General features: G+C 40.5%; 1 protein-coding gene across 3 annotated transcripts in view; it reads right to left on the bottom strand.

Moving 5' to 3' along the window:
• Positions 1 to 26804, bottom strand: part of PDE4B (phosphodiesterase 4B) — a 651743-nt gene that overhangs the window by 524937 nt on the left and 100002 nt on the right. For all 3 annotated transcript variants that reach the window (XM_060206363.1, XM_007528234.3, XM_060206364.1), the window contains exon 2: positions 5194 to 5300. In XM_060206363.1, the coding sequence (XP_060062346.1) occupies positions 5194 to 5235 (42 nt within the window). In that variant the 5' untranslated portion in view covers positions 5236 to 5300. The remainder of the gene's footprint in view (positions 1 to 5193; positions 5301 to 26804) is intronic.

The following is a 26804-nucleotide window of genomic DNA, read 5'->3' as shown; positions in this document are numbered from 1 at the left end:
TCCTGTAAAAGGCTAGTGTTAAATTTTCTTCTGTGTTTTTCCTGGTAAGTTAATAAAAGAGCTTAGAAAAAAGAAGAGTATTCTTAACCCAGTCCTGAAACATCATGTTTAATACTTACCCTAAAGCTGAAATGAATGAATTACTTGTGAGAAGATAAAGCATCGATTGTGTTCTAACCCATCATAAGAGTTATTCATTCTCTCTAGAGCTCCTGGCAACTCCTGGTACTGTTTGGACTGGGAGCCCCAGATGAACCTCAGCCTTGTGTATATTCATTCCAGCTCAAAGACCAAAAAAAAAAAGTTATAGTTTTTCAGATGGTCACTGATATCAAGTGGAGTTAAAATGCTGTAAGCATCACTCTCCACTCTTAGTAGTAGCAATGGAAGGCTGATCACCATGTCCAATTCCATGAGCTTGAAGAAGTTTTGTGACTCTAAAATGATGTACTTCCTAGTAGCCCTACAGAAGACACTTAGAAAAAACTAAGATGAGAACCTCCAAAGGTTTAAATAAGAAAGGTTCTCTTATCTCCTGCTCCTCCAGCAATTACTGCTTTAATGTATGTAAGAAATTATTCATTCAAACTTAAGGGTCCAGCTAGACGCTGACTCAGTAGCTCTACCTATTAAATATTTATACTGTGACCCTTCAGAAGGATATAACAACCAAGTCTAATAACTAGTCTTTTTTTTTTTTTCTCACCAGATTACCGGTCAGCTCTGGCTTATGGTGCTCCAGAGGATTGAATTTAGGACTTCAGAGCCTCAAGCAAGAGAGAATCTTTGCATAGCCATTATGCTATCTAACCCTGCCCTATAGTATCTAGTTTTACAGAGTTTGTATTCTCAAAATTTCTGCTTATCTGATCCACACAAAATCACAATTTTATGACAGAGATCTGGATATGAATAGGTTTAAGAATCTGCAAGTGTTCCAGCCTCCTCAGAGGAACTCACAGACCACGATATTTCCCTGTGTGTTATTTATAATACTGGGATATTATTTGAGCTATGTGGGCTTAACCCACTGTGCCCAGCCCCCTGGAATATTATTTGTCTGAAATGCAGTAGACCCACAGTTCAGTAACAAGAAGAAAAAAATGAGAATCTTTCAGAATTTGAAATGTTTTGTAAGAACTTGTTTTATATTAAAGTCACTGTAGGCCTAGCATTTGCAATAATCTTTCTGTTGTGTATGTGTGTGTGTGTGTGTTTGTGTGTGTATGTGTGTGTGTGTGTATAATACACAGAAAGCTTACAGATGAGTTAACGAAACAAACGCCCAAAGATTTACTGATGAAATTCCAAAACAAACTAAATGCTAGAACTCATACAGATAAAATGGCATAATTTCAACAATGGATGTAAAGAAATCTGGAAAGCAAAGCCATCAGTCTATACTTGAACCATGAGGCAAAAGAAAACAATGTGACAATGGAACGTAAACTCAGCCTGACAGTGACTCCAAGGTCGTACAGCCTCCTATGCTAAACAAACATAATTACACATGTGCCCTGGATCAGATCAATGTGGTAAAAAAAAAAAAAGTTCATTGTATTCATATACTTTTTTCAAGTTTGGGAGCTATTTCCTCCCTGGATAGCTGCTATCCTGTCTGGGATTATTATGCTATTTATTTATGACCTTTCCTCTGGAATATATAGTTTAGTGGAATAAGAATTCTTATTCTCTGGGATGCTATTTCTTGTTGAATCTCTGGAAGTTAGTCAGTATTTGTCACATAATAGTTGCTAAATTAATAGCAGGTCAACATTGTATACCCCTGGAAAACAATGTGTGCTGAGCTGAAATACATAAGAACTCAATAAGATGCCCCAGGCTTAAGTATGAAAACTTACTTCAAGGATATGGAATATAAAAGTGAAATATGTACTATGTTGCTCTTGTGTGGAAAAGACGTGTGTACGATTTAATAGGGTCTTCTGCACTGTGCTGGAAAGGGTCAGGTGCACTATGAGAAGTTTTAGCTCCCCACTGTGCACTATAAAGGACAAGCCACCAATAGGAACCAAAAGTACCATTCTAAATATTATCGCAGTCACATTTTTAAAAAGTCAAAAAAAAAAAAAAAAACAGATAAAATTACATCTTGAGGCATAAGGGTCCCAGTTTGAACCCTTGGCTGGCTCCCCACCTGCAGGGGAGTCGCTTCACAGGTGATGAAGCAGGTCTGCAGGTGTCTGTCTTTCTCTCCCCCTCTCTGTCTTCCCCTCCTCTCTCCATTTCTTTCTGTTCTATCCAACAATGACATCAATAACAACAACAACAAGGGCAACAAAAGGGAATAAGTAAATAGAAAAAATATTTTTTAAAAAATACATCTTGCCATATATTTGCTTAACCTATGGTGTCAAAGTATGGTATTACAACATTTGATAGATGTTACAATACTTTTAGTCCACCTGCATGTTACCTATGGGGCTCAGGCAAAAACTGCTAAAGTCATAGACTCCTTGGAAAATACCTAAAACAGACTTCCCAGTTTCTTCCCACCCCAAGACCCATAGTTTCTCATCTGTTCTATTCCTACCTTTAGGTTCCTGATTATTAAACAGTTAGTTCTGCTTTATATCTTACTGCTTTTCATCCACCAAGTGGAAGATGTTACTATGATTCCATCCTGACTTCCCTAGGCAGACGACCTCACCAGTGTGTCCTGGAACTTTACCTCTCCAGAGCCCTGCCCCACTAGGGAAAGACAGAAACAGGCTGGGAGTATGGATCCACCTGCCAACACCCATGTTCAATGGAGAAGCAGTTACAGAAGCCAGACCTCCCACCTTCTGCATCCCCATAAAGATCTTTGTGCATATTCCCAGAGGGATAAAGAGTAGAAAATCTTCCAAGGAAGGGGATAGGACCTAGAACTCTGTCTGATGTAGGGAACTATAGGGAATTGTAGCTCTGTTACCTGACAATCTTGTTAGTCATTAATAAATCACTAATAAAAAATTACCAGTGAAATATTTTCTATGTTCAACAGCCACATATGGCTATCAGCTACTATTTAAGACAGAGAAAATATAGCTAAAAAGTGCTGGTAGGTTTACTATTGAGCAAGTTTTGGAGCTGGCTGTCTTTGCAACCTTCCCTCTGTTTTCACTGTGGAAGACACAGTTCTTCTTCTTCTAGCATTTGCCCTTCTTCCGTAGCCAGTCAACTGCGTCAGGTTGAGCCTGATGTAAAGTTTCGAGACCTCCTTTGAATCTGGAGAGGTGGCAGTCGTTGACTATGTGGGTCATAGTCTGTCTGGAGCCGCAGGGGCAGTTTGGGTCGTCTCTGGCTCCCCAGCGATGGAACATAGCGGCGCACCAGCCATGGCCTGTTCGATAGTGATTGAGGAGGGCCCAATCATAACGTGCTAGGTCAAAGCCGGGTTGACACTCGCAGGGGTCTGTGATGAGGTGTTTGTTCTTTACCTCAGCTGACTGCCAACTCTGTTTCCAAGAGACTGGAACAGAGAAGTTCAGTGTAGGCGTAGGGGACCAGATTGGGTGACGAGACGTCAAGCGTTGGACAGGGTGGGCGAAGATATCCGCGTATATTGGCAGGTCCGGTCGAGCGTAGACGTGGGAAATGAACTTAGATGATGCCGCATCCCGACGAATATCTGGCGGGGCGATGCTGCTAAGAACTGGCAGCCATGGAACCGGGGTGGAACGGATGGTTCCAGAAATTATCCTCATGGAGGAATATAATTTGGAGTCGACCAAGATAAACACTATGTTTATCTCCAATTACACTATGGTCTTGTAAACACACAACCCCCTTTGATATGAGACCTGAGAGTCTTTATTTGGAACACCCAGGGAGTGCTAATCCTGCTGGCCAAAGAAGCACACTTCTGTAAGCAACATCTGGAAGATGAGTACATCACAAACTTCATATGACCAGTTATCAAAGAGTCACCAGAGGATAGGGTAAATAGCATAGTGGTTATGTAAACACACTCTCTTGCCGGGGGCTCTGAGGTCCCTGGTCAAATCTCATAACCACCATAAGCCAGAGCAGGGCAGTGCTATGGTAAAATAAAATTAAAAAAAATAACAATAAAGGTCCAAGTGGTGGCATACCTGATTAAGCACACTACAGTGTGCAAGGACCCAGGTTCAAGCTCCTGGTCCTCATCTGCAGTGGAAAAGATTAAAGACTGGTGAAGTAGAGCTGCAGGTTTCTTTCTGTCTTTCTCCCTTTCTATTTCCCTTCCCCTTTCAAATTTCTCTCTGTCTTTATTCAATAAAATATGAATACAATTTTAAAAATAAAATTCTGAGACTGGGTGGTGGTGGACCTGGTTGAGTGCAAATGTTAAAATGCACAAGGACCCAGGCTTAAGCCTAAAGTCCCCACCTGCAAAGGGAAAGATTTGCAGATGGTGAAGCAGTGCTACAGATAGCTCTCTGTCTCTTCTCCACTCTACCTCCCCCCTAGATTTCTGGCTGTCTCTATCCAATAAATAAATAAAGATAGTCTTTAAAAATTTTTAACAAAAATTAAATAATATCATTTAAGAAAAGTCACCAGAGGGTTGACTTTCAAAGAGTAGTTGTACTTGGGTAAGAAAAACACACACACACACAGGGGTAAATCATCAGGGAATAAATTTAAAAAAAAAAAAGCAGTGTGGAAAAAAGGGTTTCTTTTTAAATTTTTTAAAATATTTATTTATTCCCTTTTGTTGCCCTTGTTTTATTGTTGTAGTTACTATTGTTGTTGTTATTGATGTTGTCGTCGTCCAGTAGGACAGAGAGAAATGGAGAGAGGAGGGGAAGATGGGGGAGAGAAAGATAGACACCTGCAGACCTGCTTCAGGGCTTATGAAGCGACTCCCATGCAGGTGGGGAGCCAGGGGGCTCGAACCAGGATCCTTAAGCCGGAAAAAAAAAGGGGGTTTCTATGAGTTGAGATGTAGGCACACTTAAGACTAGTAGTTGTGTTAAATAAATAATCAAACTATCTCCAAGCTTCAGACAGGAGAATGTGCCATAGCTACCTCAGGGAATGCTAGGTCTAGGTGTTGGCAATGTCTGGTCATAGTAACACCTTATCAGAGAGAGAGGTGGTGTGAAGCCATCCTGCCCATCTTCTGACTAGAACCATGAGATGACGTCCTGAGTGAGCAGACAAAGCCTGGACAGGATCACAGCAACTCTGACTTTTGGAACTTACATCATCAGCCGTCACTGTCATCACACTCCTGCTCTTCTTCATTATAGAGGTGAAAATATGCCCGTTGAGGACGAATTCAGTGCAGCCTTGCTGACAGTGTTTAAGACCTGCAAGGAAAAGGAGCAGACACAAAGGAACCAGCTCAGTATACTGACTTAAACACAAACAGGCAACTCATCCACATTCTCCAAACTAACATTTGGAATGTGTACAATGTACAGGAAAATACCACAATTTATTAAACCAAAGAAGCTGACATGCAAGAAAGGAGTTTTACAAAACGGAGAAAACCCCCCCCCCAATTCTTCATCTGCACTATTCCAGCCTTTAGGTTCATGATTAGTCAACAACTTTTCTGGCTTTCTATGTTAACTCTCTTTTCAGCCACCAGGTTCCAGACGCTACCATGATGCCAACCGGACTACCCTGGGCAGACGACCCCCACCAATGTGTCCTGGGGCTCCTTTTCCCCAGGACCCCACCCCTCTAGAGAAAGAGACAGTATGGATTGACCTATCAATGCCCATCTTCAGCAGGGAAGCAATTACAGAAGCCAGACCTTCTACCTTCTGCATCCCACAATGATCTTGGGTCCATATTCCCAGAGGGTTAAAGAATAGGAAAGCTATCAGGGGAGGGGATGGGATGCGGAGTTCTGGTGGTGTGAATTGCGTGGAGTTGTACCCCTCTTATCCTATGGTTTTGTCAGTGTTTCCTTTTTATAAATAAAATAAAAGACATAAAAGTATAATAATTTTTTTAAAAAAAAGAAGTTTACAAAATACAAAAATCCAACAGATCATTGCAACACTACTTGGGAAGGCAGAAAAATAATTGTGAACGACAGTTAAGTTCCCAAATAATCAATCAACAGACAGTAAGAACATAGGAAATAGATTGTATAAAGCTTTCTGTTCAGAAAAGTACTTTACTGAATCAGCTAAATATCTCACCAGGATAATGTGTCTGCTGTGTCATGTGCAAAGCCAAATTCAATGCTGTGATATCTATCATCCTCTTTCTTTCCATCCTTCTCCCTCTACTGAAAAAGGCAACCTCAGGGCGTATCACCATGCATAAAGATCCAGGTTCAAGCCCTGCCTCCCCACCTGCAGGGGGTGGTGCTTCATGAGCAATGAAGTAGGTCTACAGGTGTCTTTCTCTCTTCTTTTCTATCTCCCCTTCCCCTTCAATTTATCTCTGTCCTATCAATTAAAATAGCAAAAAAAAGACCAATAGGAACAATGAATTTGTAGTGCTGGTACTAAGTTCCGGCAATAACACTAGTGGCAACTGAAAGACAGAGAAAAAGAAAGACAGACAACCTAGTGGCAAGACCCCAGCGACAACAACAAAACTTCCCCACATAATATTTCATATTCTGCCCATAGTAGTAGCCTTGAGGTTTTTTTTTTCATTTTCTTTTTCTCTTTTTTTGCATTTTTTTAATTTTATTTATAAAAAGGAAACATTGACAAAGCCATAGGATAAGAGGGATACAACTCCACATAATTACCACCATCAGATCTCCATATACCATCCCCTTCCCTGATAGCTTTCCTATTCTTTATCCTTCTGGGAGTATGGACTCATTGTGGGGAACAGAATGTGGAAGGTCTGGCTTCTGTAATTGTTTCCCCATTGAACATGCCTTATCCAGATTTCTGGTCCTTTTTTCAGCCATGACATCATCTCCCCAGACAATAACTTGGATCCACCTGCATATCAGACTTCAGGCTCAGGGCAAAAAAGAAAAAACTAGTATAGCCACAGGCCCTTTGGAATATAACTAAAATATGCCTACTAGCTAGCTACAAAATGGAGACCTCCCCCAACTCTTCATCTGCATTATTCTAGCCTTTAGGTTCATGATTAGTCAACAAGTTGTTTGGCTTTATATGTTAACTCTCTTTTTAACCACCAGGTTCCAGATGCTAGCATGATGCTGACCAGACTTCCCTGGACAGACAACCCCACCAGTGTGTCCTGGAGCTCTGATTCCCCAGAGCCCTGCCCCACTAGGGAAAGAGAGAGGCAGGCTGGGAGTATGGATCGACCTGTCAACACCCATGTTTTTATTTTTTAACAAGAGAGCAGATAATTAAAAAATAATAATAATTTGACCATGATAACATAGTGAAAGCATGACAAACTCAGAGTCTACCAAATACAGTATCTTCAGAATAATGTGAACAAAAGGAGACGAGAGGAAAATAAGTCAGACCAAAAAAAATCCAAAACAAATTCTAAATTTCAGTTTTACCTCAGCTCAAATCCCACATACAGAGAATTCTAGCAACCAACAGTTCAAAAGAGGTATAATTCCCCCCTGTTTAAATCACACAAACCCTGTCATTTTTACATAGAGCTGTTAGCGCTCATTACCTTTGGTGTGGATCATTTGGAACGGTCTCAGAATAAAACCACCTCTATAAAATTATCCATTTTTTTCTTTCTGTTATTACTAGGGCTTCACCACATCAGGCCACCATTTTCAGGTATAAACAGACAGATACACAGACAGACCTCACAGCAGTGATTCTTCCCTCAGTATGGTGGGTCTTATGTTTGAACTTGAATTATGTGCATGGAAATAAAGCAGGCACCTTCCCAGGTAAGCCATCTTGCCAGTCCAGCATGACCAAGACCTAATGTTCAAGAGAACACCCTGGTTGTGGAAGTTTTTCAGGAAAAAGATAGTCAACTGGTTTATTAAAACTCAGGCTGGGCAGGAGTAGATAGCATAATGGTTATACAAACAGTCTCCCAGGCCTGAGGTTCCAAAGTCCTAGGTTCAGTCCCCTGTACCACCATAAACCACTCTGTCATTTCACGAACATCTCATAAAAACTGCAGCAAAAGTGGGCGCGAGGAATCACATCATTGCAAGACTGGCCAGCTCCTCATGGGGTGCGAGCGCTTCCACACTACGATCATCATCTCTGGCATTATGCTATTCCACTGCAGAATACTGTGCCCCAGTATGGTTCCGTAGCCCCCATGTCCACTTGGTCGATTCCAAATTATATTCCTCCATGAGGATCATTTCTGGAACCATCCGTTCCACCCCGGTTCCATGGCTGCCAGTTCTTAGCAACATCGCCCCGCCAGATATTCGTCGGGATGCAGCATCATCTAAGTTCATTTCCCACGTCTACACTCGACCGGACCTGCCAATATACACGGATATCTTCGCCCACCCTGTCCAACGCTTGACGTCTCGTCACCCAATCTGGTCCCCTACGCCTACACTGAACTTCTCTGTTCCAGACTCTTGGAAACAGAGTTGGCAGTCAGCTGAGGTAAAGAACAAACACCTCATCACAGACCCCTGCAAGCGTCAACCCGGCTTTGACCTAGCACGTTATGATTGGGCCCTCCTCAATCGCTATCGAACAGGCCATGGCTGGTGCGCCGCTATGTTCCATCGCTGGGGAGCCAGAGATGACCCGAACTGCCCCTGCGGCTCCAGACAGACTATGACCCACATAGTCAACGACTGCCACCTCTCCAGATTCAAAGGAGGTCTCGAAACTTTACATCAGGCTCAACCTGACGCTGTTGACTGGCTACGGAAGAAGGGCAAACGCTAGAAGAAGAAGAACTGAAACCCAGTTTTAAAGTTCAAGTGTACAGCAGTCCTATGGAAGCAATGGGAGGATACTGCACTTGTAAAACTGAACAGGGAGGAGGAAAAAAAAAAGAATCACAAAAATTGTTAGATTCAAGAAGTGTTGGTCCATATGGTAGCTCCTCAAGATGCTGGTAAAAAAAAAAAAGAGAGAGAGAGAAAGAGAGAAAGAAAGAAGAAAAAAAGGTCCTGCGTCTTTGCTGAGCTCAAGAAGCTTCTGTGTTTTCTTTGGACATTTCAACTCCTAATACATGCCTGATTTGAAAAATCTGCTTCTTGAATGCGAAGATATATATATAGATAAAAAGCATGATGGAATTGTAGCTACGTGACTAGGCATACTAAGTAGTGGTATTGTACCATCACCCAGGAAACCAAGGTGGAATTTCTAACACAGAATTTGACTATATTATGCAGGAGTTGGCAGTGAAACTGCCAGAGTACATAGCAGAGTACATGGAGGGGGGGTTTATTTGCCAGTATAAATGTTCTAGGAAAAGAACCCCATAGGCTTTTAGGTATTTGCTTTAATAGACCAAGGAAAAGAATTACCTATGCATATGCCAAGGATGATTGCAATCACTGAGCTATTCTAATGACCAAACAGAGAGAATAGAGAGCTTGTACTCAAAGGCTGATGGAAACCTAGCCCAGGTAGAAAAATAGAGATTTTTTTAAAAATTTTTAATCTTTATTTATTTATTCCCTTTGGTCACCCTTGTTGTTTCACTGTAGTTATTATTGTTGTTATTGATGTCGTTGCTGGATAGGATAGAGAGAAATGGAGAGAGGAGGGGAAGACAGAGGGGGGGAGAGAAAGATAGACACCTGCTGACTTACCTCACTGCCTGTGAAGCGACTCCCCTGAAGGTGGGAAGCTGGAGGCTCAAACCAGGAGGCCCTTGCGCTTTGTGCCTCGTGCACTAAACCCACTTTGCTATCGCCCGACTCCCGGAAATTTTTTTTTTAATAATTTTATTTGTATAGAGCTCGGGAGAAATAGCCTTTTGTTAGGTGAATGGTTCTACCTGCCATGGATGAAGAGTCTAAAGGAACAGTGACAACAGTGTCTAAGTCCTATTTCATGCCCGGATCACAAACTGTGTGGTTTCTTCTATGTCTATGAGTAGAATGCCAAGTGAATTTGCGAAGTTGATAATATGCCTGCAGTCTTTCTTATGCCTTATCATAGTGAGGTTTGCTAAGCCTAGCATCACCACTATCAGAGTGCTGATGTTATCTGCAGCAGTCTCAAAGAATATAAGTAGTAGGGTTGTGGTTTGTAAATAAAAAAAGAAACAAAAAAAAAAAAAAAAGAAAGAAAAGCAAGCCGAATTGTGACAAACAGCTTAACAGACTAAGTTAACAGGAAATAGCTGTCAGACAAAATTTAACTTCTATTTTCCTTGTTTAGAAGTAAGAATACGAAAAAATTTAAAAGTAGCAGCATTTTAGGTCTGTTCTAAGAGGCCCATGACGTTAGATTTTTTTTAAAAAACTACGGATTTGCCATAAAACATCAACATTACTAGCAGCAGCTGTGTTTCTCTCCTCTCCTCTTCTCTCCTCTCCCGGGTCAACTAGGAATACCAAAGGAGACCATCTGGAACCGCAACAAGGCAGGACTAGAACGATTTCAGGAACCCACTAAATCACCAGTGAGCGCAAACACGTGTGGCTCGTGGACAGAGAGGAGCCTACTGAGAGATTAAGTGCCTGGTAACAATCTGGCAGTTTACCAGTTGAGACACCACCTCCAGTCTGTTTTCACCAACAAAGGGATGGCTGACATGGGTGAGTCTATATGTAGCAAACCTACAGCCAACATCATACTCAATGGTGAAAACCTGGAAGCATTTCCCCTCAGATCAGGTACTAGACAGGGATGCCCACTATTACCATTATTAGAAAACATAGTGTTGGAAGTTCTGGCCATAGCAATCAGGCAGGAACAAGGAATTAAAGGGATACAGATTGGAAGAGAAGAAGTCAAACTCTCCCTAATTGCAGATGACATGATATTATACATAGAAAACCCTAAGGAATCCAGCAAGAAGCTTTTGGAAATCATCAGGCAATACAGTAAGGTGTCAGGCTACACAATTAACATTCAAAAGTCAGTGGCATTCCTCTGTGCAAACCCTAAGTTAGAAGTTGAAATCCAGTAATTAATACAAAAACAATAAAATATCTAGGAATAAACCTAACCAAAGAAGTGAAAGACTTGTATACTGAAAATTATGAGTCACTACTCAAGGAAATTGAAAAAGACACAAAGAAGTGGAAAGATATTCCATGTTCATGGGTTGGAAGAATTAATATCATCATGAATATACTACCCAGAGTCATATACAAATTTAATTCTATCATAATCAAGATCCTAACTACATTTTTTACAAGAATAGAACAAATGCTAAAAATGTTTATCTCAAACCAGCAAAGACCTAGAGTTGCCAAAACAATCTTAAGAAGAAAGAACAGAACTGGAGAGATCACACTCCCAGATCTCAAATTGTATTATAGGGGCATTGTCATCAAAACCGCATAATTTTAAAGACATCTTCAATGAAAAAAATCCAACTACAAACAAGACTAAGGCAAGCATAAACCTATGGGGCTACATCAAATTAAAAAGCTTCTGCTCAGCAAAAGTAACCACCACCCAAATAAAGAGACCCCTCTCAGAATGGGAGAAGATCTTTACATGCCATATATCAGACAAGAGGCTAATAACCAAAATAGATAAAGAGCTTGCCAAACTCTACAACAAGAAAACAAATGACCCCACCCAAAAGTGGGGAGAGAAATTGGACAGAATATTCACCACAGAAGAGAGAGAAGAGATCCAAAAGGCTGAGAAACACATGAAAATGCTCCAAGTCTCTGTCAGAGAAATGCAAATCAAGACAACAATGAGATACCACTTCACTCCTGTGAGAAAGTCATACATCAGAAAAGGTAACAGGAGCAATTGCTGGAGAGGCTGTGGGTTCAAAGGAACCCTCCTACACTGCTGGTGGGAATGTAAGTTGGTCCAACCTCTGTGGAGAACAGTCTGGAGAACTCTCAGAAGGCTAGAAATGGACCTGCCCTATGACCCTGTATTTTCTCTCCTGGGGATAAAGCCTAAGTGCCCAAACATACCTATCTAAAAAGATTTGTGTATACCCATATTCATAGCAGCACAATTTGTAATAGCCAAAACCTGGAAGCAACCCAGATGACCTTCCAACAACAGATGAGTAGCTGAGCAATTTGTGGTATATATACACAATGGAATACTACTCAGCTCTTAAAAATGGTGACTTCACTGTTTTCAGCCAAACTTGGATGGACCTTGAAAAATTCATGTTAAATGAAATGTCAGAAATAGAAGGATGAATATGGGATGATCTCACTCTCAGGCAGAAGCTGAAAACCAAGATCAGAAGAGAAAACACAAGTAGAACCTGAAATGGAATTGGCATATTGCATCAAAGTAAAAGAATCTGGGGTGGGTGGAGGGGGAAAGAATATAGATCCAAAAATGATGACAGAAGACCTAGTTGGGGTTGTGTTGTTATATGGAAAACTGGGAAATGTTATGCATGTACAAACTATTATATTTACTGTCGAATGTAAAACATTAATTCCCCAATAATAAAATTTTAAAAAAAGAATACAACTGGAGTAGAAATATATTCTATCTTCACCATACAAAAAACAAAGATTAATATTCCCCTGTAGAAATGAGGAATTGGATTTTGAAATTAAATCTTCTTGGGAACTGGCTGGTAGCGTAAGGGGTTAAACTAGTAATGTGCAAGGACAGGCATAAGGGTCCAGGTTCAGGCCCCACCCCGGGTCCCCACCTACTGGGGAGTCACTTCACATGGAGTGAAGCTGGTCTGCAGGTTTCTCTCTTTCTCTCCCTCTCTGTCTTCCCTCCTCTCTTGATTTCTTTCTGTCCTATCCAACAATAACAACAACAAACAACAACAACCATATCAGTGACAACAACAAGGGCAACAAAATAAGAAAAAGCCTCTAGGAGCAGTGGATTCATAGTGCAGGCACTAAGCCCAAGAGATACCCTGGAGGCTAAATAAATAAATAAATAAATCTCCTTAAGCATGTGCAAAGCATGACAAGATTCAAATTAATTACAGCACAAATCCAGACCTCAAGAATTTTATGTGGACAGACCCCTTTGTGGACCCCCATAGGACCTTGCCCTCAACTTGGATCAACAATGGTAGAGGATGTTCCATCCTCAGAAGGGAGTATGGACAACATTCTCTATGCTACACCTGAGGAAGATGGGTCCTGATATTGGGGCAGCTTGGAATGTTCCTACTCATGACCACAGAATGTGAGCTCAGATCTACATGGATGCAGAGGTCACATAGGCTCCCAAGCTGAATATGGGCCCCAGATCAGATCAAATCAATGGGGTTTACGGTCAACAATATTTATACACCTTTCCCATATTTGGGAGCTACTCTCTTCCCTGATCCAGCTTTCTGGTCCTTTTTCCGGCCATGACACTAACTCCCCAGACAATAACTTGGATCCACCTGCATATCAGATTTCAGGCTCAGGGTAAAAAAAGAAAAAGAAAAAGAAAAAAAACTAGTCTAGCCACAGGCCCTTAGGAATATAACTAAAATATACCTACTAGCTAGCTACAAAATGGAGACCCACTCCCCAACTCTTCATCTGCACTATTCCAGTCTTTAGGTTCATGATTGTTCAACAATTTGCTTGGCTTTGTATGTTAACTCCTTTGTTAACCACCCGGTTTCAGATGCTAGCATGATGCCAACCAGACTTCCCTGGACAAACAACCCCACCAATGTGTCCTGGAGCTCTGCTTCCCCACAGCCCTTCCCCACTAGGGATAGAGGGAGGCAGGCTGGGAGTATGGATCGAACTGTCAACCCCCCTGTTCATCGGGGAAGCAATTACAGAAGCCAGACCTTCCACCTTCTGCATCCCACAATGACCTTGGGTCCATACTCTCAGAGAGATAAAGAATAGGAAAGATACCAGTGGAGGGGATCGGATGCAGAGTTCCGGTGGTGTTAACTATGTGGAGTTGTACCCCTCTTATCCTATGGTTTAGTCAATGTTTCCTTTTTATAAGTAAAACAATTATAAAAATAAGAATTTTATGTGGACACTGGAAGCAAAGGCTTACATGTACTGAACATGTATTTGGCACCTGACAGGTGCTCAAAGGTAATTGCAACTTCACTGAAACAGAGAATACAATTAAATGTTAATATCCTATGTGTGGATGAAACACAGATATGAGATAATGTGGTTGGTATTGGGTTGCAAGGAGACTCTGAAAGTAAAATGAACCTGAAATATCTTTTCAGTCTTAAATAATAAGTGAATTTGTTTAGTGGAGACCATGGAAAACCAAACTGTATGCAAAATCATGGAAAGTAATTGAGTATAAGATCATGATATATGCACGGAGATCCCAGGCTATGTAGATTTATGATGGGCAGAAAGACAAAATGTTCCAGGGTAACATCAGTGAATTGTTTGGCAAGCAAGAGAATTTTTGTGGAGATAAATTTATATTTATATTTTAGAGCACTTTAAGTGTGATATCTTACTGGATAAATCCATGTGCCTTCACTTGGGAGAATGTCCTGCTCTGAAAGAAAAAAAAAAAAGCATATCTAAGTCAGAAACCTAAGTCAAATGTTCTACATCACAAATATATTATTTTTATATCTAGAAGTGAAATTCAACATCTGTTATATAAGGGAGAGGGAGAGGGATGGGGAGAGGGATAGGGAGAGGGAAAGGCAAAAGGAGAGGGAGAGGGGAAGGGAGAGGGAAAGGGAGAAGGAGAGGGATGGGAAGAGGGAGAGGGAAAGGGAGAGGGAGAGGGGAAGGGAGAGGACTGGGAAGAGGGTGAGGGAGAGGGAGAGAGATTATTCTTCATTTGTCCCTCCAGATCCACTCTTTTACTCTGTCCTCCTGAAGCCTGGGAGGCTGATCTTCAGGGATTTTACACCTATGGGGTCTCTAGTCCTCTGAGTGCTGGTTAGGTTTCATAAATTGGTAGTGGGGACATCAGACTGGAGGGAACACGAAAAGAAAGAGCCCCCTATGCTGACTGCAGTACTGGAGTAGCTAAAACTCATCTGCTTTAGGACTTCTAGGAAAGACTACAGCTAGACTAAGCTTCACCCCTTATTTTCTCTTATTCTGCAAGCAAGTGAATTTTCAAAGGAAAAAAAATAACATTATTCCAGGTCACAGCTCCCATTAGCATAGGACCCTTCTTCTAATCTAGGTGACTAGTCAACAACTAAATGACATTTAACTAATGCTCCATTCAACCCCATAGACTTAAAAAAAAATTTATTATTATTTTTATTTACTGGGTAGAGACAGCTAAAAATTGAGGGGGAGGGGGGAAGAGAGAGGGAGAGAAAGACAGAGACACCTGCAGCCCTGTTTGACCACTCGTGAAGTTTTCCCCTGCAGGTGGGGACCTGGGGCTCGACCCTGCGTCCTGTGCACTGTAACAGGTGCACTCAACCAGGTGTGCCACCACCTGCCCCCCCACACACCGCCATAGACATTTGACTGGAAACAGCTTTCTACCATCGCAACTGTTGGTGCTTCGTTCATTATACCGTCCTGCTTATCCTCAACCCTGCCCACACATATTATAAATAGCATCTCTACTAAACTCTCTTCCACTGCATTTGGGAGAGGAGTCAGCTTCTTTTTTTTTTCCATGTCTATACTCATTTTTAATGATCTCTGGACATTTAATCAGCTTAGATATTTTTCTCCTCTACAGATCTCCAGATAAAGCATACACGGCACATAGACAAGAGCAGATCAGACTCATTTACTGCTCATAGAACAGCACATTTCAGACTTAAGATGAACATTTAACAGCAACAACAACAAAAATCTATCCAGAGGATCCAAAGGCAACCATGTAGCATAACATGTAAACTGCAAATATATTTTAAAATGCAAGATACTCTATAGCATTTGCGAGGTAGGACTTTACAGTGATTTAAGAAATCTACCTCACTGCTAACTCAAAGTTGTACAGATGTACAAGGCACAACTGAGTGTTGGTGCTAAAGTGGAGTCAGCTTCTTACAGGAACTTTGACACAGATTTCTCTAAAAACTGCAGAAAGTCTAGATGCAAATTCAAAATACCCTCCTTCTGGACCTAGCCCAGTAATGGACACAGAGCAGCGTCTTAATGAGTAATTGTTCAAAGAATGACTGAGTAAAATCTAATAGGGTTATAGAATATTTTTATGACTTTCATCTGTTTAGTTTTTAGAGAGAGAGAGAGAGGAAAGTGAAAGAGACCACAGCACCAGAGCTTCCTGCAATAACGTGGGGGCCGAGCACCAACCTAGGTACTCAAATGTCAAAGCACCACACTATCCAAGTGAGTTATTTTGCCCTCCCTGAGTCTGTGACTTTCGGAAAAAGTTATCAACTAGTATTATTACCTCAAGTAGCTTTTATGAGGTAGAAGTAGTGTCTACCCAGAACTCATGGCTGCCAGTCATAATTTTGTTTGTGAATTCCAAGAAATGGTAATTAATTATTATTTTTAAAAATGTATTTATTTATTTATTTCCTTTTGTTGCCCTTGTTTTATTGTTGTAGTTATTATGGTTGTTGTTATTGATGTCATTGCTGTTGGATAGGACAGAGAGAAAGGGAGAGAGGAGGGGAAGACAGAGAGGGGGAGAGAAAGACACCTGCAGATCTGCTTCACCACCCGTGAAGTGACTCCCCTGCAGGTGGGGAGCCAGGGCTTGAACCGGGATCCTTAAGCCGGTCTTTGTGCTTTGCGCCATGTGCGCTTAACCCGCTGGGCTACCGCCCAACTCCCTTAATTATTTTTTTTAATATTATTTGTGTGTTTCATTTTACCTGTGCACTACTCAGCTCTGGCTTATGGTGGTGCAAGAGATTGAACCTATGACTTTAGAACCTCAAGCATGAAAGTATATTTGCAGAACTATGATGCTATCTCTCTGCACCATCTAAAAAATGTTAAATGTCAGTACTATAGAGCAATATAATTTGTTATATTCATGCTATATTATATTATGCTACATTGATAAGACTACATATATATATAGATGTAATAGTATATATGCACTATAATTTATTGCAACATAGTATAATTTTCATAACAAGAGAATATATTCTATGCATGCCATACTATTGTCTATTGTCTCTCATCTACAGAAACCTTGAAAATCCTTCATGTGCTGGTTTGAACAGTGTATGCAGATAATTTAAAGTATTTTCTTATAGAGGCATCAAACTAAATAATGTGGCGTCAATCATCAGGACAGGTGAAGAAATCAAGTCTTGGAATGGTAATGAAATATTCCCAAAGCAATTCATTTCCCTGGATTAGAAAGGGTCATCAAGATGTTGAAGTCAAGCCTCTTACGCCATCACTACACAGCTGACTGAGTCTTCCATCTTTTCAAGATGAACATGAATGATGTGGTTTTTATATACACTTCTGATGTTGGACATACAAGTTTCTCAGTGTTCTGGGACCACTCTTTCTCATCAAAAAGGAATCTTTTTTTTTCCAGAAATTACTTCTTGAAAATTTAAGGGAATTATAAACAAAGGATCAGGCTCTCTCCATTTGAGATTAGAGTTCCATTAGCAAAAAGCTGCTTCTCAGTAAGTAGAACACCATACCATGCTGCACTAAAAGTATTTCGAAGCATTCCGGAGGTGATAAAGGAGGATGAATATGATTTCCATTTCTAGCATATTTTAATAACTTTCCTGTCATTTCATATTTTACCATTTAAAGATGCATTTCAACTTACTGCTGTTCCACAACATTCTCCCATGTTCAAAGACTGCAGAATTTTATGCATTTTACTGTTCCATGTTTCCCTTCCTTAACAGACTTTAAAGCTAAAATGAAGGAAAGGGCTATCGATGATGGAAAAACAGTGTGAATATTTCCCTTACTGTTACTGTTATTAGTAACAGTAACCTGATAGCCATTTTAACTATGATTTTTTTTTACTTTATTACATTTTTTTTTTTGCCACCGGCGTTATTGCTGGTGCTCAGTGCATGTATAACTCCACCATTGTTGCTGGCCTCCTCCTTCTCCTCCTCTTCCTCCTCCTCCCTTCCTCCTCCTTCTCCTCCTCCTCCTCTTCCTCCTTCTTCTTCCTCCTCCTCCTCCTCCTTCTTCTTCCTCCTCCTCCTCTCCTTCCCCTACCCCTTCTTCTTCTCCTCCTCCTCCTTCTTCTCCTCCTTCTCCCCCTCCTACTCCCTTTTTTGATTGTTTTGTTTTATTTTTAATTTCTTATTATCTTCATGTATTGACTAGAGACAGCCAGAAACTGAGAGGAAAGGGAGAGATGGAGAAGGAGAGACAGAAAGACACCTGAACCCTGCTTCACCACTCTCAAAGCTTTCCCCCTACAGGTGGGAACCAGGGGCTTGAACCGAGGTCCTTGCACATTATAACATGTGCACTCAACCAGGCGCACAGAAACTGGCCCCTCTTCTTCCCTTTGTGGTAGAGACAGAAATGGAAAGGGAGAGAGAAGGGGAGAGTGAGGGAGAGAGAAAGAGAGAGACCTGCAGCACTGCCCCACTGCTTGTGAAGCTCCTCCCACCCTGTCTCCCACCCAGCATAATGGTTATACAAACAGACTCTCATTCTTGAGGCTCCATAGTGTCAGGTTCAACCCCCCCAGACTACAGGGGGGAAAAAAGCAGGGGGGAGATAGATAGTGATAGCTATAAAGTCAATCTATCACCATGACCTTAGGAGACTACTGCAGTTTCCAGTGGAGGGAATGGGGACACAGAAGTCTGGTGGTGGGAACATTGTGGAATTATAACGGGGGCTTGATCCCAGATCCTTGTGCATAGAAGCATGTGTGCACCACTGTCTAGGCCCCAACGATAATCGTTTTAAAATCCTATGTCATGGTTCTATCAAGTGATATAAAAGCAATAACCAAGTCTTTTAATAAAGTTACTTTTAGTCCAATTTGGTTGTGCGTTATTCTGAAATTACATTCATAAATGTTTCATTTTGATCTTTGTGGTAATTAATTCACGGAACATTCTGAAATCAGTATGTGACAGATATACACTGGTTTTAATTCTTCTCCAATAACCACTTTCCATCTGCAATGCCAAATGTATTTCCACTTCCTTAACAACAGTTCAGACTGTTGTGAAGAAATCACAACTCCAGCCTTAGGACTTCCTTGAATCTCAGCATCTTCCCTTTACAGCATCTAGACTCTGGAGGAATACAGTGACCGGTGTGTCGGATTTGGATTTGGGAAGAGGATCTAATCCACTATTCATTTATTTATTCACTTAATTTACTTATCTTTGCTCCTCCTTCCTTCCCTATTCAGGTTCCACTGCCTCTAATATCTTTTTGCCTCCAGGGTTATTGCTGGGGCTCAGTGCCCGCACTACAAATCCACAGCTCCCGGAGACCATTTTTGCCAGTTATAGTTGTTGTTGTTGTTGTTGCTGCTGCTGCTATTACTGTTATTGTTGTTTTTGTTAGACAGGACAGAGAGAAATTGAGAGGGGGGAACACAGAAAGGAGGAGAGAAACATAAACACCTGCATACCTGCTTTATCACGTGTAAAGCGACCCCCCTATAGGAGGAGAGTCCGGGGCTCAAACCGGGACCCTTGCGCGGGTCTTTGTGCTTCTCACTATGTGCGTTTCATACAGTGTGCCACCGCCTGGCCCCCTCCATTCTTATTTTTTACTAGCACACATAGAATTTCTACTTTATAGTCCCCCACAGTCCATATTCTACTCTACTGACTGCAGTAATGACCAAACGGCTATAGTTATCATGCATTTAAGCCAGAATAAATTCAAGTGCTGTGGTCACACCCAGTGGTAAAAGTGTAGCTATTGTGTTGCTGTTTCTTCTCTTTGACCAGTTATCTCCCCATTTATCTTTCTTCTCTGGTCAAGAAGTTACAAAGAATAGATCAGAATGTCTTCTGTGTCAATAGAAAAATGAGATATTATACGAATTCTTTCCCAATGTCTCTCAGCTTCAGTTCAATCAACTCTGTTATGTGATGCTTAGGCAGAAACACTGCAAACTGCCTTTCAGATGATTTCTTTTAGGTGCAAACAAATGGGAATCACCAAAAAATACAGAACAAAGAGAGCTGCTGCTCTGGGACTGCCTTCGTGCTTGGAACAACAGAATCTCCTTCCACACTTCCTCCTGGCAATGCCACAAACAGCCATGCACATGCCTTCTTGTGCGTCTCTCACTTAGCTTCACCGTAACCTGCTAATGTTTCAGATCATTCTCACACACCTCTAACACCATCTTTCTTTTCACTTAGCCTTGAGAATGGGAATCGTTTAGTGCAACTAACTAGTCTCTGACTTACTTGGGTGGGTCCTATTCATTTTCATCATCCCATGTTTGTGTTATCAGTTTCTTGTATTAAATTCATTTTATTTTATTAAAACCTGTGCGTTAGAGAAGCTAGGTCTCCTTTAATTTGCGCACCTCCGACACAATGGAGTGGGTTTTTTTTTTTTTTTCCTTTTCAGCAGGTGAAGAACTCACTTCCCTAGAACTTCTTCACATTCCATCCTCCCCACCCCCAGACTATTTATATGAAACTTGAGTGGTTGCCAGAGTGATGATTCATATTAGCGCTTGTCTTATCTTGACCCTATATACGCAACTCTTCTTACAGAATGTGGGGTATACTTTTTTGGAATGCCTTTAATTACTAGTGATTTATGATTGGCTTATAGAATCATAAGATCTCAGCCTTGTACACCCGGAGAAGCTATAAACACAGGGGTGCATGTATCCTTTGGAATTGTTTCTTGTCCTTTGGATATATGATTTAAGGATGGTGTTTCTGGGTCATAAATTATTTCCATCTTGATTTAATAACTCTGCATACAATTTCTCATAGAAGCTGCATCAGTTTGCACTTGACATAAGGCATTTTGATGGCTTACAATCACCATTTCTGGGTTAGCTGGAAAAATCCTAATCATCTTTTCAGATACTTAAATGTGGGCAACATTATTTTCATTTCTTAGTGTCCTCAGCTGGAAAACAAAAACAAAACAAACAAACAAACAAAAAAGCGCTAGGTATTGGAAACTCTATCCCCAAATTTTTTGAAAATTTTACTCATCCATAAACTATTAAATCCTGGGGGCTTCTGCACTAAACCACTAAACTTTTTGAAATAAGTAGCACAAAGGCCAGCCAGACGGATCATATGGAAGTCTGCCTACAGAGAGCTGTGGTGTCTTTTCCTATCTCTGTCTCTTTCTCTCTTTTTCTCTTTCTCCCTACCTGACCAGAACACTAATCAGCTATGGCTTCAGATGTTACCAAGAAATTCTGATCCTTAAGTTTGAATCCCTGTAGCATAAACCACTAACATTATCTCCCTGATCCTATCTCTATCTGAAAAAGCTGACCTGGAGCAATAAATCGCCAGCAATGACAACAACAATGTAGTAATAATAATAACAATAATAATATAGACATCATTTATTCTTGTTTGTTTTACTAAAGGGGTATTTTTGTTTGAACTAGCATAGAATGCAGTACAAACTGAGGAATAAAGAGAAATAAATAATAAGGAATAAAGAGCTGCTACTCCCATGCACAGCAGCATTACAACCTAGCTAGAGTGATCTACTTAGCTCTGGGATTTTGTGTCTTTAACCATCAGGAGATTGGAAAAGAACTAGATTATAATTACCCATCAACTCTGTGAGCCTAATGAAGTTCCAGGAAATCAGTAGACATAAATGCAAACTGTAAAATCCAACTCTCTACACTAGAGAAGTGATTAAAATGTCCAAAATTAAACCCCTCTCATCCTTTGTGCTTGTGCATACCCAGTCTCACATCTCATCACACATTTAGAAAGATGATCATGCTCAATTATAGCTGCCTTTGGATCTGACTGCTGGAGTGTAAACAGCATAGATAAAAATGATTCTTCGTAAAGACTGGGATAGTGGGATGGAAATAGTGGAGAGCAAAACAATTCAAGCAGGGGGTAGTATATGTGGTGTAAAAAGTTATTTTTTAGATAAAACTGCTGAAGACTCTGAGCATGCCGTGGAGAGAAAATAAGTTTCTTTTATTAGGCAGTGAGTAGCAAGATGTTTTCACATAAATGACTGGAAAATATTAAGAACTAATGTGAATTAGACTAGCCTGAAACAATAAGTAACAAAGAGATAATGGCATCTTTTAATATTCAACAGATTGCAAGGTAGCTCACCTAAGTGCTGATCTGAGTAAAACATAATCTCATGAACAGTCACTTAGAACCACTTTTCCAGAATGAAATCTGCTCTCTGTAGATTACTAACAGGGTAAAAACTTGAAAGTGTGTGTGTGTGTGTGTGTGTGTGTGTGTGTGTGTGTGTGTGTTTTCTCTATGGTCCTGCCTTCCTTTCCTTTCTAAATCACACCTACTTCCCAGTGTCCTTCCTTTTTCTCTCTTCTCTCTCTGGTCTTGGGGTCTTGACTAAGTTGGGATTGAGAGCCCTCTAGTCATCTGCCCCTAACATTGCTCCCCTTCTGGACCACCGGCATTCTTTTTTTTTTTTGGGGGGGGGGTGGCAGCCAGTGGAAGTTCAGGCTTCTGTAACTTCTTCTCTGGGCACATGTGCATTGGCAAGATGACCATACGCCATGCCGGACAGAAAGTATTCTTAATATACAATTTGTTTGGATGAATACTAATGTCTGATATTCACAGTGTGAAGAGAAAGTGACAGCGTACTTCCATGGCTCCACTTATAAAGGCAATGCCTTAATGGGTTTATTAATGAGTTTCCATCCAATAAAAAGTATCTAAATAGGAAAGTTTATATTGTATTCTGAAAAATTTAAAAAAGCAACTTGCACCATGGCTTACTTTTTTCTAGTTGAATACATCTTAACATACCATAAAAACTGTTTTGTTTTTCAATCACCTTTGGTTCCACTTTGAATCGGGGAAAAACAAAAACAAAAAAAGTTCTATATTCAAAACCTTATGTTCAAATAGAGTAACAATATCATATTTTAAGCCCTCTCAGCATCTGAAGGTTACCATCTTCAAGCTGCAATTGCACCAAGTGTTAAGTTGACTAGAAAAGATGTAGAAAGTATGAGGGGGATGCTGGCTTCATAGAAGGTGGGAGTGTTTCTGATTCTTCAATCTTGTGGAAAAGCTTTAGAAGTATAGGTATCAGCTGTTTCCTGAAGGTTTTGTAAAATTTGTTTGTGAAGCCATCTGGTCTAGGGCTTTTGTTGTTGGGAAGATTCTTACTAACTTTCAATTTCTTTCTCTGTGATTGGTGCATTTAGGTTTTGTAGTTCTTCTTGGTTCAGTTTTGGAAGGGCATATGTTTCTAGGAATTCTTCCATTTCTTCCAGATTCTCTAGCTTGGTGGCATATAGTTCTTCACAGAAGTTTCGCATGATTTTTTGGATTTCAGTGGTGTTGGTTATGATCACTCCTTTATTGTTTACAATTCTATTTATTTGGGTCTTTTTTTTTTTTTAGTGAGTCTGGCTAGGGGGTTGTCAATCTTGTTTAATTTTTCAAAGAACCAACATTTGGCTTCACTGATCTTTTGTATGGTTACCTTATTTTTGATGTTGTTTATTTCTGCTCTAATTTTCTAACCTCATCAAAGCAAGAACTGAAAAAACTGAATAAGGGCAAGAGACTGGCATACTTTAACGACGACTCTTTAATCACTATCAGGCCACCCCATCAGCTGGGGCCCTAGTCGGAGAGCCCTGAGATTCCCAAACAGACATGATGGGCCTAGACCTGGAATAAATCCCTCTCTCCATTGTTATCAGTCATTCCTATCAGGAACAACACAATAGACCCCTTTGTGGGCCCCCATAGGACCTTATTCTCAACTTGGATCAACAATGGTAGAGAATGTTCCATCCTTAGAAGGGAGGCTGGACAATATACTCTATGCTACACCTGAGGAAGATGGGTCCTGATACTAGGGCAGCTTGGGATGTTCCTACTTATGACCACAGAATGTGAGCTCAGATCTACAGGGATGCAGAGGTCACATAGGCTCCTAAGCTGAATATGGGCCTCAGATCACATCAAATTGATGTGGTTTACAGTCAACAATATTTATATACCTTTCCCATATTTGGGAGCTACTCTCTTCCCTGATCCAGCTTTCTGGTTTTTCTGCCAGCCATGACATCATCTCCCCAGACAATAATAGGATCCACCTGCATATCAGATTTCAGGCTCAGATGAAAAAAAAAAAAAAAACACTAGTCTAGCCACAAGCCCTTAGGAATATAACTAAAATATGATTACTGGCTATCTACAAAATAGAGACACCCCTCCCCAACTCTTCATCTGCATTATTCCAGCCTTTAGGTCCATGATTGGATCCACCTGCATATCAGATTTCAGGCTCAGGGTAAAAAAGAAAAAGAAAAAGAAAAAAACTAGTCTAGCAACAGGCCCTTAGGAATATAACTAAAATATGCCTACTAGCTAGCTACAAAATGGAGACCCACCCCCCAACTCTTCATCTGCACTATTCTAGTCTTTAGGTTCATGATTGTTCAACAATTTGCTTGGCTTTGTATGTTAACTCTCTTGTCAACCACCCAGTTTCAGATGCCAGCAGGATGCTGATCAGACTTTCCTGGACACACAACCCCACCAATGTGTCCTGGAGCTCTGCTTCCCCAGAGCCCTTCCCCACTAGGGATAGAGAGACAGACTGGGAGTATGGATTGACCTGTCAATGCCCATGTTCATCAGGGAAGCAATTACAGAAGCCAGATCTCCCACTTTCTGCATCCCACAATAACCTTGGGTCCATACTTCCAGAGGGATAGAGAATAGGAAAGCTATCAGGGGAGGGGATGGGATACAGAGATCTGGTGGTGGGAATTGTGTGGAGTTGTACACCTCTTATCCTATGGTTTTGTCATTGTTTCCTTTTTGTAAATAAAAATTTTTTTAAAATAAAGTACAAGGGAGTGTTTACTATCTCCTAAAACAAACTTCCAGATATCTATAGGTCAAGTCAGTATGACTAAAAGAGATTTAATTCACTTAGCAAGTTTCTGGATCTGATCTTATGCTCTAATCAATACAATCTAAGTTTGCCTTCAGAAGCAGTTGGAGACTTTAAATAAATATAGCATAGGTTTTAGGATTCTAATTAGTATTGCCAACTTTCAGTGGGTGTCTAAAAAGTTAAATTACATCCATGATCTGAAACCTTAATTTCACCTACCTTAATACTGCTAGCAGTTCTTCCCTTGGTTGCTATACACGCAAATAAAACAGAAAACAAAAAACCTCTTGGGTATATTTCATGTGAGAGAGACTCACTACATGTAGTGAGATGACATAATTCTTGACCTTCAGTTGTGCAGGAGAGATGAATCAATAATGATTCATCCTACAGCATTGAGTTCATCCTTGGAATGTGTCTGGCTCATCACGTGCAAAGTGCTATGACAAGAATAGACAGTCGAATGACTAGAGGAACAAGTGAGTGGAAGTCAGACTGAGCATCCCAAGGCAACCTTCACAGAGGAAGTACAGTCGTTTCACAGTTTCTGCAGCTAAGAAGCAAAGGGGGAGCCCTTTCCCTCCATATATCTATTCTCTCGGGTGATTATTTTAAAATGAAAAAAAAAATCCACATATTACTTCCTTGCGTCACACTCTTCAAGACATTCATGTCACGTTTAGAATGATAAAAATCCTCTTGGATGACACACACGTGTCTAATTACAGGATCCTACTTGACTTTGTCAATCACAACTTTCAGTTTGCCTTCCAGATGCCTTCCCCATCTCTCCCCATGTTGCTAGTCCCTTGAAGGAGTTCATCTTCAAACTCGATTCAGGGTTGATGCAATATGTCTTCCTTGCCCCAGAACGTTTCCTTGCTCTTACCTGGCTACCTCATTCCTCAGCCTGCAGCTTAAATACCATCTCTTCAGACAAATCTTTACTGGCTTTCCTTACTTGTTTATAGTCTTATTAAATTATCCTTTTTTTCTTATTCATAGTATTATAAATTATATATTATAAATATATGTATCTGTTTGTAGGACTACATAGTCTTATGGCCCGCAGAAGCTCAAGGTCAATGTTGTCAGCCATTGAATAATCTGTGCAAGGCAAAAGAAAGTATTTGCTGACAAAAATATGACTGAATAAAACAGACCTGCTCTATGCTTCTTTCTGGATACACTGAAGTATGCAGATGCAAAGGAAGTTGATTGCCATGGACAAGACATAGACCCAGAGTGCTACATAAACGAGAAATATTCACTCACAGGTAACTATTATTGATGGGATATGTAATCTCACTTTGGAGGTAGAGATATTATTACCTTCGTGATGGGAACTTTGCTATAACCTCTAAATATTTTTCATTAAATTTTCAGGACCACTTTTATTGGCATTTTACACTTTAGAATTCTGAAGAACATAAGTGGAAAATGACTCATTTAATCTCACTCGTTGAGGAAAAAAACAGAGACACGGTTCACACCCAGGCACTATTCCTGCAGCGATCATGCAATTAGCATGCCATTTTTTTTCTTTAACATTGGAAGGCATTATTTAGCAAAGATGAAGGCAGAAACCATGAGGGTTTGAGTCAAGACACAGAGAAAAATTGGGAATGAAAGTGGAATTTCAGGACAAGAAAATGAAACTGGTTTTTCTTTAGATAATAATAATTAAAAAAAGATTCTGTTGTCGGTAGGACATAGGAGTCTATGGAAAGTTAGTCTCTTTTTTAAATTTTTTTTTATTATTGGGGAATTAATGTTTTACACTCAATAGTAAGTACAATAGTTTGTACATGCATAACATTCCCCAGTTTCCCATATAATAATACAACCCCCACTAGGTCCTCTGAAGCCT

Source organism: Erinaceus europaeus, chromosome 13 (assembly GCF_950295315.1).
Source record: "Erinaceus europaeus chromosome 13, mEriEur2.1, whole genome shotgun sequence".
Classification (NCBI taxonomy): Eukaryota; Metazoa; Chordata; class Mammalia; order Eulipotyphla; family Erinaceidae; genus Erinaceus; species Erinaceus europaeus.
This window is presented reverse-complemented; position numbering and strand designations above follow the sequence as displayed.